Here is a 17,884-nt window from a genome sequence, read left to right as displayed (position 1 = left end):
GATGAGGCTCAGGAGCGGGCTGCCTGCAGCTTTTAAATCTTCCTTCCTTCACAACTCCCCGGGGATGTGTGGGCGGGGCAGACGCAGGGGGTGTGGGTGGAGCAGACAGAGTAGAGGGGCGGGAAGAGGAGGAGCAGTGGAACTGTCAGCGTTGGCTGAGCTGTGTGTGTGAGAGAGACACACAGCTCAGCCGCTCAGCTGCTATAGTAGTTGCGCCGGAGCCCAGAGGTGACACAGGCACAGCCGCATAGCAGTGGGTGAGCGGCGGCCGCGGCCTGTGTTAGCCCTGTCCAGGCCGCGGGCACCGCTTACCTCCCACTGTGCAGCCTGATCATCAACAGGCTATGGAGCTGGAGGCCCCAGCCCACCGGGCAAATGCCCGGTCTGCCCTATGGCCAGTCCGGGCCTGGTTGCTCCCATGTGATTGGCTGATTAGCAATATGTGTGTTACCAAGCAATTGAACAGGTGTACCTAGTACCTAAAAGTGGACGGTGAGTGTATATATAATATATATATGTTTAAACATATCCAAGGTCAAAATTAAATTCTTTTTAATGGTAAACTAGAAGTTTGTGGTCAATTTTCTTTTATTCACATTTATATTTTATTTATTGATAACATATTTTTATTATTTTTATACAATCCTTGTTTCACAAATTAACATTTGATAGAGGTTTAGGTTGCTGTGAAATTATTTATGATTCTTGTTTGTTGTCTGGCACAGATCGGCATATTTTTCTCATCTCTTTTTCAGGAGATGTGGTCCATGGTCATTCCGTAGATGGATGTATATCTTCTGTTTAATGTGAAAAACAACATGGGTTCATATCTGTCATTTAGCAAGTAAAAGAATCTTTATAGAATATAACAAAACATATCGCAGTGATGCTCAAGCAACTCTTAAAAAAGCAAATATTGGATCCTCTTTTCTGTAAGCTGATTGCACAATACTATGTGTAATAATGACTAAATATGTTCAGATCTGCTCTGCTATTAGTCTCTTGGAAGAGAAGCTGAGATTCACTGTGCTGGGCTTATATTTGCAATCTACTTGGCTTGCTTAGCAAACTAGTGCCACACCCTACCCCCCAGGTCAATCATTTAGACCCCGTTCACACAGGGGCAACACGACTTGCAGGTCGCCTCAGCGAGGCGACCTGCAATTGACTGCCCGGGCGACTTGCAAAACGACTTCTGTATAGAAGTTTATGCAAGTCGCCCCAAGTCGCCCCCGAAGTCGTACAGGAACCTTTTTCTAAGTCGGAGCGACTTGCGTCGCTCCCCTTAGAACGGTTCCATAGCACAGAATGGGAGGCGACTTGTCAGGCGACTAGGTCGCCTGACAAGTGGTCCTTGTGTGAATGGGCTCTAAGGCTGCTTTCACACTGAGGAGCTTTAAAACTTCTCATAAAACACGCTGCGCTTTTCAAGCACTTTTGAGGCGTTAGCAGTGCGCTTTTTTGAAGGTCACGTGACTCAAAGGAACCATTTTGAATCCCTTTTCGTGCGCTTTTCAGGCGCTTTTGAGATTCTTCCCATTCATTTCTCGTCAAATTTGTTTATTATTTTTTAAATATAACACAGATTGACAAATTGAGTGCATACAAGGATAGTGGTACAATGTTCAAATAGCAATCAAGCTAAACATATTGATTTATGAACAGGATGAGTAAATAACAATGTAAAAATGTAACAAGTAAAGCAACAAATAAAGCAATAAAGTACTACATCAAAAACATTAGAAAATTCCATGAGAAGGAAAAAGCTAGTGACTATTGGTTCATTTTGCAAGAGCAGTAATAAGGAGATCAATCTAATAGGTATATATTAAAGACAGACGAGATAATGGGGGTGATTTACTTAGAAGAAGTCATTGCGCCAGTTCATACATTAATTGGTGTGCCGGAAAAGTCATTAATTAAACGTGCAAACCGGCGCACATTGAAGCGCAAATAACGATAATATATACCAGCATATGTAAACTGCAACTGGCACTAGGGTAACTGCAGTTTTCTCATTGATAATATGCCCAATACAATTGGTTTAGTTCATCTCATTGGATGTGTCTTGTTAGACAATTAGTAGGTGTTCTCAGCTAATTAACCCTTTTGATGCTAATCTCATTCCTATTACTTCTAATATATATTTGAAATGTGTTTTTTTAAATTTTTTTACCCAAATCTTTCAATGCATTACACCGAACAGAGAAGAGTTTCTAAAGCCAATAAATTAATATTTTCAGAACTTGATCTTTAAAGGTGACCATACACTGCAATCAGTTAGATCTTAAATACTTTAGATTTAGTGCAAGAGCCTGTTTGATTTTCTATAATTTGAATTAATTGTTTGAGTGCATCTTCCTATAACCTATTTTGCCTAAATATCGAGATGTACAGAGATTGGCCAATCAGATTGCATAGTGCATGACCATCTTAGGCTGGATTCACACCAATGCATTTTTAGTGCTTTTTGCATTTTAGCAGATTTGCACTACAGCCCATCTAACATGGTTTCCTATGGAACATGTTCTGTAGAGCAAATCTGCAAAATGCAAAAAGCACTAAAAATGCATAGGTGTGAATCCAGCCTTAAGGGCCAAATTTGGAATGTAGATGTGCCATGACCCACTTGTATTTTCCTAACAATATTGCTTGGGAATTACACAAGGCACATGAAAAGCCACCTTTTTCAAGACATGCTAGAGTGATCAGGAATCTTCAAACTACGGCTCTCCAGCTGTTGCGGAACTACACATCCCATGAGGCATTGTAAAACTCTGACATTCACAGACATGACTAGGCATGATGGGAATTGTAGTTCCCGAACAACTGGAGGGCCGTAGTTTGAAGACCCCTGTGCTAGACCATTATTATGCCTCTAGAATTAGGAGTGTGACATCTAACCAACTTCTCTCTGCTGGTTAGGGATGAGCCGAACACCCCCCCGGTTTGGTTCGCACCAGAACCTGCGAACGGACGAATGTTAGAACCCCATTGACGTCTATGGGACTCGAACGTTCGAAATCAAAAGTGCTCATTTTAAAGGCTAATTTGCATGGTATTTTCTAAAAAGGGTTTGGGGACCTGGGTCCTGCCCCAGGGGACATGTATCAATGCAAATAAAAAGTTTAAAAACGGCCATTTTTTCGGGAGCAGTGATTTTAATGATGCTTAAAGTAAAAAAAAAAAGTGAAATATTCCTTTACATATCGTACCTGGGGGGTGTCTATAGTATGCCTGTAAAGTGGCGCGTGTTTCCCGTGCTTAGAACAGTCCCTGCACAAAATGTCATTTTTAAAGGAAAAAATCTCATTTAAAACTGCTTGCGGGTTTAATGTAATGTCGGGTCCTGGCAATATGGATGAAAATCAGTGAGACAAACAGCATGGGTACCCCCAGTCCATTACCAGGCCCTTTGGGTCTTGTATGGATATTAAGGGGAACCCCGCACCCAAATTAAAATAAGGAAAGGTGTGGGGCCACCAGGCCCTATATACTCTGAACAGCAGTACACAGGTGGTGCAAACAAGACAGAGACTGTAGGTTTGTTGTTAAGTAGAATCTGTTTTGTAATTTTGAACGGGTACATTTTTAACGTGTTTAGCTCCAGCCAAAAAATCTTTTTTAAGCTTTTTGGAAAACATAGGGAAGGGTTATCACCCCTGTGACATTTGTTTTGCTGTCTGTCCTCCTCTTCAGAAGATTTCACCTCACTTTTTGTCCCAATAACAAATGTTTTTTGAAAATTTGGGTTTTTTTGTGGAACAAGGATTGGAAAGCATCAGTGGAAAGGAGAAATGTTTTTCCCATATTAACTCTTACAGGAGAGAATTTCCCTTCCTAGGGGTAGATTTCATCTCACTTCCTGTTGTCTCCTTCCGTTTGCAAGTAGGAGTCGTTTGTAAGTTAGATGTTTGAAAGTAGGGGCCTGCCCTATATACTCAGCAGAAATTTGTAAGCACTCACAGGGCCCTGCTGTGAAATATTAAATAAAGAATTGTAATTACATGCCCCTGTTGAACAGGGGCAGAAAAATTGGGCCTTTGGTGGTAGTGCTGGTGCCACAACACTGTAAGTCCTCACTCGCTCTTGGTGAGCGCAGAAATGGCCCCTGCTGTGAAATATTAGATCAAAAATTGTAATTACATGCCCCTGTTAAACAGGGGCTAAAAAATTGGGCCTTAGGCACTGGTGCTGGTGCCACAACACTGCAACGCCTCACAGATACTCTAGTTGGAATGCAGAAACGAGCCCTGCTGCAAAGTATTGCATCAAAAATTGTAATTACACGCCCCTGTTAAGCAGGGGCTGAAAAATTGGGCCTTAGGCACTGGTGCTGGTGCCACAACACTGCAACCCCTTACAGATACTCTAGTTGTAACGCAGAAACGAGCCCTGCTGCAAAGTATTGCATCAAAATTGTAATTACATGCCCCTGTTAAACAGGGGCTGAAAAATTGGGCCTTAGGCACTGGTGGTGGCGCCCAGAACCAAAAATGTTCTTACAAGCTATCAGCGTGATCATTGAGGAGGAAGAGGATAATTACTCAGGGATAGTCACTCAGCATCAGCATAGGCAGTCTTTGAAGGGATCTGAGATTTCAAAAAAATTATTCGGTTACATCAGCATCAGGTGCTTGGTAGCTGGTGGCGATCCAAGATTGATTCATTTTTATGAAGGTCAGTCGATCGACCGAGTCGGTGGACAGACGCACCCTGTGATCGGTTACAAAGCCTCCAGCAGCACTGAATGTGCGTTCCGAAAGAACGCTGGATGCAGGACAGGCCAGTAGCTCAATTGCATACTGTGCAAGCTCTGGCCAGTGATCTATCCTCAAGACTAGGGATGAGCTTCGTGTTCGAGTCGAACCCATGTTCGACTCGAACATTGGCTGTTCGGTCGTTCGCCGAATTGTGAACGATATGGGCCGTTCGCGCCAAATTCGTGTGGCGCGTCACGGCCCATAATTCACTGCGGCATCGCAGTGCATTGCTGGCTGATGATTGGCCAAGCATGCACTATGACCCGCATGCTTGGCCAATCACAGCGCCGCCTGAACAGAGAGCCGTAATTGGCCAAAGCCAAGGAGGCTTTGGCCAATTATGGCTCAGGGGATTTAGTACATGCCCCACACTATATAAGGCCGCCTGCACGGCGGCCCTGTGCAGTGTGTTCCGGTGTACTGAGAGATAGAGAGAGAGAGACAGTGTCATTTCATTTGAGTTAGCTAGATTAGGCAGGACAGTCAGTCAGTTAGTTGCACTTACAGTGTATTGTGTGTATATATATGCATCCCAGGTGTTGCATATATATATATATATATATATATAGACTGTATTCAGTTTAGCTAGATCCATTCCTGTTATCTTCCTACTGACAGGCAGGCTTGTCTTGTTACAGTATTTACAGCTACCTGAGGAAAATTACTGGTGTTCTTTTGATCCTATTAGTACCACAGTCAGGCAGCTAGACTATTTACAGTTAGTGCAGTGCGTCCTGCTCACAGTGTTCTGCTAAACCTACAAGTTAGTGGGGTGCGTCCTGCTCACAGTGTTCAGCTAAACCTACAAGTTAGTGGGGTGCGTCCACCTCACAGTGTTCAGCTAAACCTAAAAGCTAGTGGGGTGCGTCCTGCTCACAGTGTTCAGCTAGATCCATTCCTGTTATCTTCTTACTGACAGGCAGGCTTGTCTTGTTTACAGTAAATACAGCTACCTGAAGAAAATTGCTGGTGTTCTTTTGATCCTATTAGTACCACAGTCAGGCAGCTAGACTATTTACAGTTAGTGCAGTGCGTCCTGCTCACAGTGTTCAGCTAAACCTACAAGTTAGTGGGGTGCGTCCACCTCACAGTGTTCAGCTAAAGCTACCTGTAGAAGGTTGGTGGTGTTCTCATACTACAGGCAGGCAGTTGATTTTGCTAGCTGCAGTATCAGTACATATATATATATATATATATATATATATATATATATATATATATATATATCCCAGCTTAGTGCAGCTACAGGCCATTAGTATGTCTGGAAGGCCAAGAAGGAGAGGCAGACAGTCACAAGCCAATAAGAGAGGGCAAGCAGGCTCTGTGTCTAGTGCTGGTCGTGGAGACGGTGCATCCTCATCAGCACGTGGCCATGGGACACGCTTGGCCTTTTTTTCGGCAGCTGGCCGTGTTGAGCCGCAACATGCGGAAGACTTGGTCGAGTGGATGACCAAGCCGTCCTCATTCTCCTCATCCTCTCTCACCCATGCCCAGGGTACTTTGTCTGGCAAAGCAGCGGCCTCTTCCCCCGGCTCAATGTCATCAGTGACTCCTTCCCTAGCCCCACCATGTCCTCCTGAGGAGTCCCTCAAACTGTTTGACCACAGTGTTGGGTACATGCTCCAGGAGGATGCCGAGCGTTTGGAAGGCTCTGATGATGATACTGAGCTCGATGAAGGCAGTAACATGAGCACGGACAGAGGGGGTGCCCAAGAAGGACAGCAATCTGGCAGTCATGCTCCCCCTGCTGCAGCATACTGCCAGGTTTGCTCCAGTGATGAGGAGGGAGGGGATGATGAGGTCACTGACTCAACGTGGGTGCCTGATAGGAGAGAGGAGGAGGAGGAGGAGGAGGAGGAGGCGGCACATCACCAACGAGGCAGGATGCCCTCCAGGGGCCAGCCTAAGGGCAGCACATTGACTGCATCACACCCCAAAGCTCCACATGTGCAGGGCGCTGCAGTCTCTGCGCGTTATTCAAAAAGTTCTTTGGTGTGGGCTTTTTTTGAGACGAGTGCATCAGATCGCACCGCTGCTGATATTTGCAACATATGTCTCAAGCGTATCTCGCGTGGCCAAAACATCTGCCGCTTGGGTACCACATACTTGACCAGACATATGTTGAACTGCCATGCAGTTCGTTGGCAAGCGTATCTAAAAGACCCACACCAAAGAACAAAGAGGACCTCTCCTTGCTCCTCATCAGCTGAGATTTCCAACCCCACTAGACCTTCAGTCCTCTCTGAGACCTGCACTGAGAGAAATGAAGGTGTAGAATTAGGTGTGTCACAACCAAGTACTTGTGGGCAATCTGCTTTTGGTACACCGACGTCAGATTGTACCAGGCAAATTTCCCTGCCCCAGCTGCTGCACCACCGAAAGAAGTTTGTTCCCAGCCATCCACATGCCCAGCGGTTGAATGCTAGCTTGGCAAAATTGCTAGCACTTCAACTGCTGCCTTTTCAGTTGGTAGACTCTGCCCCCCTTCCATGAGTTTGTGGAATGTGCGGTTCCACAGTGGCAGGTACCCAAACGCCACTTTTTCTCACGGAAGGCGATTCCGGCTCTCTACCGGCATGTGGAAGGCAATGTCCATGCCTCCCTGGACAGGGCGGTCAGCGGTAAGGTGCATATTACCGCTGACTCATGGTCCAGCAGGCATGGACAGGGACGTTACCTAAGTTTCACGGCGCATTGGGTGACTCTGCTGGCAGCTGGGAAGGATGCAGGACAAGGTGCAGTAGTGTTGGAGGTTGTTCTGCCACCACGCCTCCAAAATGCTAATGATTGTGACACACCTCTCTCCTCCACCCCCTCCTCTTCTTCTTCCTCCATGGCCTCTTCCTGTGCTTTTTCCTCGGAACTAGCGGTGCTCCGTAGCCGTTCAAGGGGCTACGCAAGTACGCAGGGCAAAAGATGCCTTGCGGTGCTTGAGCTGGTGTGCTTGTGGGACAGGAGCCACACTGGGGCAGAGGTTCTGTCAGCTCTGCAGGGGCAGGTTCAGAGGTGGTTGACGCCACGCCAACTTAAGGCAGGAATGGTAGTTTGCGACAATGGCACCAACCTCCTCTCTGCCCTCCGACAGGGACAAATGACCCATGTGCCCTGTTTGGCTCACGTCCTTAACTTGGTGGTGCAGCGGTTCTTGGGCAGGTACCCGGGCTTACAGGATGTCCTGAGGCAGGCCAGGAAAGTCTGTGTGCATTTCCGCCGGTCATATAATGCCAGTGCTCGGCTGACGGACCTCCAAAAGGAGTTTAACCTGCCCAAGAACTGCCTAATCGGTGACATGCCCACCAGGTGGAACTCAACGTTGGCCATGCTGCAGCGGCTGCACACGCAGGAGAGGGCCATCAATGAGTACCTGTGCGACTATGGCACCAGGACAGGGTCAGGGGAGCTTGTTTTTTTTTCCCCATGCCAGTGGGCCATGATCAGGGATGCATGCACTGTCCTGTCACCATTTGAGGAGGCCACGAGGATGGTGAGCAGTGACAGTGCATGCATCAGTGACACTGTCCCCCTTGTCCACCTGTTGGAGCACACGCTGCGTGGAATAATGGACAGGGCACTTGAGGCAGAACAGAGGCAGGAAGAGGAGGACTTCCTTAGCTCTCAAGGCCCCCTTTATCCAGACAGTGTTCCTGCGTGCCTGCCGATCACACAGGAAGAGGACGAGGAGGAGGAGGAGGAGGAGGAAGATTGTGTCAGTATGGAGGTGGAGCCTGGCACTCAGCATCAGCAGCAGTCTTTAAGGGATCAGTCCCAAGAAACACATGGACTTGTACGTGGCTGGGAGGAGGTGGCTGCGGACCATGTCGTCCTTAGTGACCCAGAGGACTCCGGACCGAATTCCTCAGCAAACCTACGCTGCATGGCCTCCCTGATCCTGCAAAGCCTGCGTAAGGATCCTTGTATTCGTGGTATCAAGGAGAAGGACAAATACTGGCTGGCAACCCTCCTTGATCCACGTTACAAGGGTAAGGTTGCGGACCTTATCTTGCCATCGCAGAGGGAGCAGAGGATGAAACATCTTCGGGAGGCCTTGCAGAAAGGTCTGTGCAACGCGTTCCCAGAGACTGGGAGGTTACAAACTCCTGTTTCTGGACAACGTGTTGCTGAGGCTTCGGTCAGTCAAAGAAGGAGCGGTGGAGAAGGTGGCCGTCTGACCGATGCGTTCAGACAATTTTTTGGTCCGCAGCCCCAAGGTATGATCAGTTCCAGCGACCATCGCCAGCGTCTGTTTTACATGGTGCAGGAATTCCTAGGGGCAAGATCTGACTTGGACACCTTTCCCACCGAAAATCCTCTGGGTTACTGGGTCTTGAGTAGGGATGAGCTGAACACCCCCCCCGGTTCGGTTCGCACCAGAACCTGCGAACGGACCGAAAGTTCGCAACGAACGTTAGAACCCCATTGACGTCTATGGGACTCGAACGTTCAAAATCAAAAGGGTTTGGGGATGTATCAATGCAAAAAAAACTTTTAAAAACGGCCGTTTTTTTCGGGAGCAGTGATTTCAATGATGCTTAAAGTAAAAAAAAAAAAAAGTGAAATATTCCTTTAAATATCGTACCTGGGGGGTGTCTATAGTATGCCTGTAAAGTGACGCATGTTTCCCGTGTTTAGAACAGTCCCTGCACCAAATGTTATTTTTAAAGGAAAAAAATCTCATTTAAAACTGCTTGCGGGTTTAATGTAATGTCGGGTCCTGGCAATATGGATGAAAATCAGTGAGACAAACGGCATGGGTACCCCCCAGTCCATTACCAGGCCCTTTGGGTCTTGTATGGATATTAAGGGGAACCCCGCACCCAAATTAAAATAAGGAAAGGTGTGGGGCCACCAGGCCCTATATACTCTGCTCCCTCTGCGATGGCAAGATAAGGTCCGCAACCTTACCCTTGTAACGTGGATCAAGGAGGGTTGCCAGCCAGTATTGGTCCTTCTCCTTGATACCACGAATACGAGGATCCTTACGCAGGCTTTGCAGGATCAGGGAGCCCCTGCAGCGTAGGTTTGCTGAGGCATTCGGTCCCGGAGTCCTCTGGGTCACTGAGGACGACATGGTCCACAGCCACCTCCTCCCAGCCATGTACAAGTCCATGTGTTTCTTGGGACTGATCCCTTAAAGACTGCTGCTGATGCTGAGTGCCAGGCTCCACCTCCATACTGACACAATCTTCCTCCTCCTCGTCCTCTTCCTGTGTGATCGGCGGGCACACAGGAACAATATCTGGATAAAGGGGGCCTTGAGAGCTAAGGAAGTCCTCCTCTTCCTGCCTCTGTTCTGCCTCAAGTGCCCTGTCCATTATTCCACGCAGCGTGTGCTCCAACAGGTGGACAAGGGGGACAGTGTCACTGATGCATGCACTGTCACTGCTCACCATCCTCGTGGCCTCCTGAAATGGTGACAGGACAGTGCATGCATCCCTGATCATGGCCCACTGGCATGGGGAAAAAAAAACAAGCTCCCCTGACCCTGTCCTGGTGCCATAGTCGCACAGGTACTCATTGATGGCCCTCTGTTGCATGTGCAGCCGCTGCAGCATGGCCAACGTTGCGTTCTACCTGGTGGGCATGTCACAGATTAGGCGTTTCTTGGGCAGGTTAAACTCCTTTTGGAGGTCTGCCAGCCGAGCACTGGCATTATATGACCGGCGGAAATGCACACAGACTTTCCTGGCCTGCCTCAGGACATCCTGTAAGCCTGGGTACCTGCCCAAGAACCGCTGCACCACCAAGTTAAGGACGTGAGCCAAACAGGGCACATGGGTCATTTGTCCCTGTCAGAGGGCAGAGAGGAGGTTGGTGCCATTGTCGCAAACCACCATTCCTGCCTTAAGTTGGCATGGCGTCAACCACCTCTGAACCTGCCCCTGCAGAGCTGACAAAACCTCTGCCCCAGTGTGGCTCCTGTCCCCCAAGCACACCAGCTCAAGCACCGCAAGGCATCTTTTGGCCTGCGTACTTGCGTAGCCCCTTGAACGGCTACGGAGCACCGCTAGTTCCGAGGAAAAAGCACAGGAAGAGGCCATGGAGGAAGAAGAAGAGGAGGGGGTGGAGGAGAGAGGTGTGTCACAATCATTAGCATTTTGGAGGCATGGTGGCGGAACAACCTCCAACACTACTGCACCTTGTCCTGCATCCTTCCCAGCTGCCAGCAGAGTCACCCAATGCGCCGTGAAACTTAGGTAACGTCCCTGTCCATGCCTGCTGGACCATGAGTCAGCGGTAATATGCACCTTACCGCTGACCGCCCTGTCCAGGGAGGCATGGACATTGCCTTCCACATGCCAGTAGAGAGCCGGAATCGCCTTCCGTGAGAAAAAGTGGCGTTTGGGTACCTGCCACTGTGGAACCGCACATTCCACAAACTCATGGAAGGGGGCAGAGTCTACCAACTGAAAAGGCAGCAGTTGAAGTGCTAGCAATTTTGCCAAGCTAGCATTCAACCGCTGGGCATGTGGATGGCTGGGAGCAAACTTCTTTCGGCGGTGCAGCAGCTGGGGCAGGGAAATTTGCCTGGTACAATCTGACGTCGGTGTACCAAAAGCAGATTGTCTACAAGTACTTGGCTGTGACACACTTAATTCTACACCTTCATTCCTCTCAGTGCAGGTCTCAGAGAGGACTGAAGGTATAGTGGGGTTGGAGATCTTAGCTGATGAGGAGCAAGGAGAGGTCCTCTTTGTTCTTTGGTGTGGGTCTTTTAGATACGCTTGCCAATGAACTGCATGGCAGGTCAACATATGTCTGGTCAAGTATGTGGTACCCAAGCGGGAGATGTATTGGCCACGCGAGATATGCTTGAGACATATGTTGCAAATAGCAGCGGTGCGATCTGATGCACTAGTCTCAAAAAAGGGCCCACACCAAAGAACTTTTTGAATAACGCGCAGAGACTGCAGCGCCCTGCACATGTGGAGCTTTGGGGTGTGATGCAGTCAGTGTGCTGCCCTTAGGCTGGCCCCTGGAGGGCATCCTGCCTTGTTGGTGATGTGCCGCCTCCTCCTCTTCCTCCTCCTCTCTCCTATCAGGCACCCACGTTGAGTCAGTGACCTCATCATCCCCTCCCTCCTCATCACTGGAGCAAACCTGGCAGTATGCTGCAGCAGGGGGAGCATGACTGCCAGATTGCTGTCCTTCTTGGGCACCCCCTCTGTCCGTGCTAATGTTACTGCCTTCATCGAGCTCAGTATCATCATCAGAGCCTTCCAAACGCTCGGCATCCTCCTGGAGCATGTACCCAACACTGTGGTCAAACAGTTTGAGGGACTCCTCAGGAGGACATGGTGGGGCTAGGGAAGGAGTCACTGATGACATTGAGCCGAGGGAAGAGGCCGCTGCTTTGCCAGACAAAGTACCCTGAGCATGGGTGAGAGAGGATGAGGAGGATGAGGACGGCTTGGTCATCCACTCGACCAAGTCTTCCACATGTTGCGGCTCAACACGGGCAGCTGCCGAAAAAAAGGCCAAGCGTGTCCCACGGCCATGTGCTGATGAGGATGCACCGTCTCCACAACCAGCACTAGACACAGAGCCTGCTTGCCCTCCTTTATTGGCTTGTGACTGTCTGCCTCTCCTTCTTGGCCTTCCAGACATACTAATGGCCTGTAGCTGCACTAAGCTGGGATATATATATATATATATATATATATATATATATATATGTACTGATACTGCAGCTAGCAAAATCAACTGCCTGTAGTATGAGAACACCACCAACCTTCTACAGGTAGCTTTAGCTGAACACTGTGCAGAGCTCGCCAAAAAATAACTCGCAGCTTATTTAGCTGCCTGCGGTAGTGATAGGATCAGGAAAACACCACCAACCTTCTACAGGTGGCTTTAGCTGAACACTGTGCAGAGCTCACAAAAAAATAACTTGTAGGTTTAGCTGAACACTGTGAGGAGGACGCACCACACTAACTTGTAGTTTTAGCTGAACACTGTGAGCAGGACGCACTACACTAACTTGTAGCTTTAGATGATCACTGTGCAGAGGTCTCACTACACTAACTTGTAGTTTTAGCTGAACACTGTGAGCAGGACGCACTGCACTAACTTGTAGCTTTAGATGAACACTGTGCAGAGGTCTCACTACACTAACTTGTAGTTTTAGCTGAACACTGTGAGGAGGACGCACCACACTAACTTGTAGTTTTAGCTGAACACTGTGAGCAGGACGCACTACACTAACTTGAAGCTTTAGATGATCACTGTGCAGAGGTCTCACTACACTAACTTGTAGTTTTAGCTGAACACTGTGAGCAGGACGCACTGCACTAACTTGTAGCTTTAGATGAACACTGTGCAGAGGTCTCACTACACTAACTTGTAGTTTTAGCTGAACACTGTGAGCAGGACGCACTACACTAACTTGTAGTTTTAGCTGAACACTGTGAGCAGGACGCACTACACTAACTTGTAGTTTTAGCTGAACACTGTGAGCAGGACGCACCACACTAACTTGTAGTTTTAGCTGAACACTGTGAGCAGGATGCACTGCACTAACTTGTAGCTTTAGATGAACACTGTGCAGAGGTCTCACTACACTAACTTGTAGTTTTAGCTGAACACTGTGAGGAGGACGCACCACATTCACTTGTAGTTTTAGCTGAACACTGTGAGCAGGACGCACTACACTAACTGTAAATAGTCTAGCTGCCTGATTGTGGTACTAATAGGATCAAAAGAACACCAGCAATTTTCTTCAGGTAGCTGTAAATACTGTAACAAGACAAGCCTGCCTGTCAGTAAGAAGATAACAGGAACGGATCCAGCTAAACTAAATACAGTGTATATATATATGCAACACCTGGGATGCATATTTATACACAATACACTGTAAGTGCAGCTAACTCACTGACTGTCCTGCCTAATCTAGCTAACTCAAATGAAATGACACTGTCTCTCTTTCTCTATTTAAGCACGCCGGAACACACTACACAGGGCCGCCGTGCAGGCGGCCTTATATAGTGTGGGGCGTGTTCTAAACCGCCTGAGCCATAATTGGCCAAAGCCATCCTGGCTTTGGCCAATTACTGCTCTATCTACTGACGGCGCTGTGATTGGCCAAGCATGCGGGTCATAGTGCATGGTTGGTTAATCATCAGCCAGCAATGCACTGCGATGCCGCAGTGAATTATGGGCCGTGACGCGCCACACGAATTTGGCGCGAACGGCCCATAACGTTCGGAATTCGACGAACGACCGGACAGCCAATGTTCGAGTCGAACACGGGTTTGACTCGAACACGGGTTCGACTCGAACACGAAGCTCATCCCTACTGCTGGTGGACACACACACACACACACACACACACACACACTGAAGCAGGAAGCAATATACATTGGCCCGGAAGTGAATATGTACACAGGAAGTAGGTGTGTGTTTTGACATACAAATCATTTAGACATACACACGACCCACACAAACACCACCCCATGTAAAAATAAATTAAAAATTATCTTAATTTGCAAAAAAGGATAATCTCTTTCTCAGAGAACAGTGAGCGAGGCATGGTGTACAAACACAGATTGACAACATCAAAAATATTTCAGTGAAAAATACCCCCCCAAAACAAAAACAAAAAAAACTAAAGTAAAAGATACTTGCTCTAAAACACATCTGTTTTGTAAAGACATAACAAACAAAATACAAAGAGAAAATACATGTGTTACAAACTCTATTCTCTAAGGACACCCAAAGGTACTCTCTTGACACACACACACAGTTCACACACACAGTTCACACACACATGCATTTCACACACCAAAAGCCACAGCAAAAAAACAAAGTCTCTGAGCATGCCCAGAACAATCCAAATGCAGCTAGCACAAAATAAGCCACCTCCTGTCCAAAATTAAGTGCATCATCCAGCATGCTACAAAATTACAGATGGGACAAACACCCCCCGGTCCAGGGGGGCAAACAAATAGACTTTTGAGAAACATGGGCAAAAGTTATACAACAAATACCATTGCAGTCTATGGGAACTGACTTGTTAATTTTGCTAGTCCCCACTTGGCTGGCTTATATTCTAGTTATTGGCCTTAAAATGGGTATGGGGGCCCAGGTCCCACCCTGAGGGACATATATCAATGTCACCAATTTTTACAACCCCAAAAACAAACTAAGGAGAAGTGCCTTTAAACATGCAAAATTGCTTAAAAGCTAGTAACTTGGGGGGGGGGGGGTTACTCTGCCTGTAAAGTGGTGCATCTGTAGCATGTATCCAAGATGCTGCTTCAAAGATGTATGGCTTTAGACAAAACTTACAAATCTGCTAGATTTTAACCCCAAACAAAAAATAGCCTGCCCCCCCCCAATACCTACAAGGCCATTTGGGTCTGTTAAGGCTTAAAATGAGAACCCCCACGTGAAAATTACCACCCAAACTAAAAAACATTGTGCCCCTCCCACACACTAACAAACCCCTAGCCAAACACACAGCAAGCCAGCCCATGAAAGGGGGTGGATGCTTGGGGGCAGGAGGGGTTCGGGCACCTTGTTCCCGTATTCAGGGGGACAATGGCCTCTTCCACACAACCCTAGGCTGGGGTTGTGGGGGGCTGCAGACAGGGGGCTTTTTAGGGAATATGGAAAGCCCCTTTAAACTAGTGGGTACAAGGTGCTTTGTGGTTGGTATTGGGCTGAGCCCAACATGCCCCAAAGGCAGCCAGCTCTGTTGAGTGCATGTGGCCTTGTATGGTTCAGGTGAGGGTTGGGCAATTGCTCTTCTCGCCCCTTTCCTAGCTGGTCCTGTTGTATGCTCTGAAAAAGGATGTGGTTTGGATTAGTGACAGCAACTCACAGCCTTTTGAGAATGTAGTGGAGTGTGAAGCTCCCCTTTTAAAGCAAAAGCTAGCTCATGGAAATCCAAGGGATTAGAGGGGGGAGACAAGAACATTGGAGAATGGAGTGTGGAGTTCTCCTTTAAAAGCAAAAGTTAGCCCATGGAAATCCAAGGGATTAGAAGGGCAGACAAGAGCATTTGAGAATGGAGTGTGGAGCTCCCCTTTAAAAGCAAAAGCTAGCCCAAGGATATCATATGCATTAGAGGGGGAAGGTTAAATGGCCTTTTAGGAAGAGCTAGAGTAGCGAGAGTTTTTTTTATATAATTTTAACAAGGTGCATGACACATGTTGGCAACATAACATGCTAACATGAAATGTGTGCAAATCTCCTTAAAAAATGCATACAGGTGAACCAGCGTAAAAAAAATGTGTCAAGTTTAGAGGGTAGAAAAAAAAAGGGGGGGGGATATTGGGTAAGGGGGGGATATTGGGTGGGGGGGGGGTTACAAATGGTGATGCAATAAAATAGAAATTATAGTCAAGGCAAATAGAGTAAAATTACCAAGGCAATAATAATGTGTCATCAAAGTCTGGAAGTAAATAATGCTTAACCCAAGGATGCCAGAGCTTCTCAAATTGACCAATTCGATCTCTTTCGATTGCTTTCATTTTAGCACGAATAAGAGATTTATTGGTTCTGTGTATGGTTTGAGCTAGAATTAAATATTGAGTTTTCCATGCCTTAGTAATGGTTGTTAGGAGCTGTAAAAGAAGGGGAAATTGATTTTGTGTGATCCCATCAGGTTTCTGGTTTAATAGGGCTGTAGCAGGATTGGGCTGTATAGGTGTATCAAAGATTTTGGAGGCTAAGTCAAAAACTGCCTTCCAGAATTTTTGGGCCATTGGCAATCCCACCAAACATTAAATTGAGTGCCAAACAAGCTCCAGGGTAATCAGAAGCATATTTCGATCTTATAGTGGGAACCAAATACAGACTGGTTAGCACCTTAAAGTTAGAAGAAGCAGACTTAGTGGCGAACCATATTCTAGACAATTCATTAGCATTAAATAAGCGATTAAGGTCTAGTTGAGGGGGGACCAGTGTTAGTACTAGCTAAAATTAGCTTATAGAAAAACGATAAACAAGTCCTCAAGCATGAGGGTCAGAAATACATATCCATTAAAAAACGATACATCTGGGATAGTTGGGAGTTGAAATTGAGATAAGGTTGGAAAAAAAAATTTGATTTGCAAATATTGGAACAATTCCAGTTGAGGAAGTCCAAATTTATCACATGAAGTAGGAAAAGAATGTATATAAGAGGCAGATACCAAATTATATAAACGGCATAAATTAGCTGAATTCCAGGCTTTGAAAGAATTAGGAGCGATCCAGGCAGGGTAAAAAGCGTGATTTTTAAGAAAAGAAAGGAGCCGTAAATGAGGAGATTAAAGGCCAAGAGAAGTTTTGAATTTGTCCCAGATAAATAAAGAATGTTTTGTGATAGGATTGCGAATAAAAGTACGATCAGTTTGTCTTAACCATAACATGTTAGATACTGAAATAGGGTCCCAGTCAATAGACTCAATTGGTACCCATAAAGAAATTTCTTTGATTGTGTGGTATTTTGGTAAATTTGCAAGGTGTGCAGCATGATAGTAAGGAGAAATATTTTGAGACTTAAACCTCCGTAGCATTGTGGGAGACAGAGAGTGGATTAAGAGGTTCGAGATTTCGTTTTACCCCAGGTAAAGGAGATAATTCTGCACTGTATAAGCCGTAAAAATTAGATGGAACTGGGATGGGAAAAGACTCTAAAAAGATATAAATACTTGGGCAATATAGCCATCTTAATTACATTAATTTTGCTTATCCAGGATAGAGGGATAGAGGACCATTGTGATAATAATTCAGTAACCTGTTTTAGTAATGAAGGGAGGTAAGCTGAGTATAAGTCAGTTATCTTAGGAGTGAGTTGTTTCACTAAGTATGGAAGTCTAATGCCGCGTACACATGATCGGATTTTCCGACAACAAATGTTCGATGGGAGCTTGTTGTCGGAAATTCCATCCCTGTGTAGGCTCCATCGGACATTTTCCGTCGGAATTTCCAACAAACAAAATTTGAGATCTGGATCTCAAATTTTCCGACAACAAAATCCGTTGTCCGAAATTCTGATCGTGTGTACACAATTCCAACGCACAAAATTCCACGCATGCTCGGAATCAAGCAGAAGAGCCGCACTGGCTATTGAACTTCATTTTTCTTGGCTCATCGTACGTGTTGTGCGTCACTGCGTTCTTGACGTTTGGAATTTC

The 17,884-nt window shown here is 46.6% G+C and overlaps 1 protein-coding gene across 4 annotated transcripts in view; it reads right to left on the bottom strand.

Annotated features, from left to right (window-relative positions):
• Positions 1-581: 581 nt before the first annotated feature.
• Positions 582-17,884, bottom strand: part of LOC141107550 (antigen-presenting glycoprotein CD1d-like) — a 170,723-nt gene continuing 153,420 nt past the window's right edge. For all 4 annotated transcript variants that reach the window (XR_012235928.1, XM_073598366.1, XM_073598365.1 and 1 more), the window contains one exon: positions 582-797. Coding sequence is in view for 2 of the 4 variants with exons in the window: in XM_073598365.1 (XP_073454466.1) it covers positions 752-797 (46 nt within the window). In the remaining 2 variants the exon portion in view is untranslated. The remainder of the gene's footprint in view (positions 798-17,884) is intronic.

Source organism: Aquarana catesbeiana, linkage group LG09 (genome assembly GCF_042186555.1).
Source record: "Aquarana catesbeiana isolate 2022-GZ linkage group LG09, ASM4218655v1, whole genome shotgun sequence".
Classification (NCBI taxonomy): Eukaryota; Metazoa; Chordata; class Amphibia; order Anura; family Ranidae; genus Aquarana; species Aquarana catesbeiana.
The sequence above is the reverse complement of the archived record's forward strand: the minus strand, read 5'-3'. Positions and strand labels throughout refer to the sequence as shown.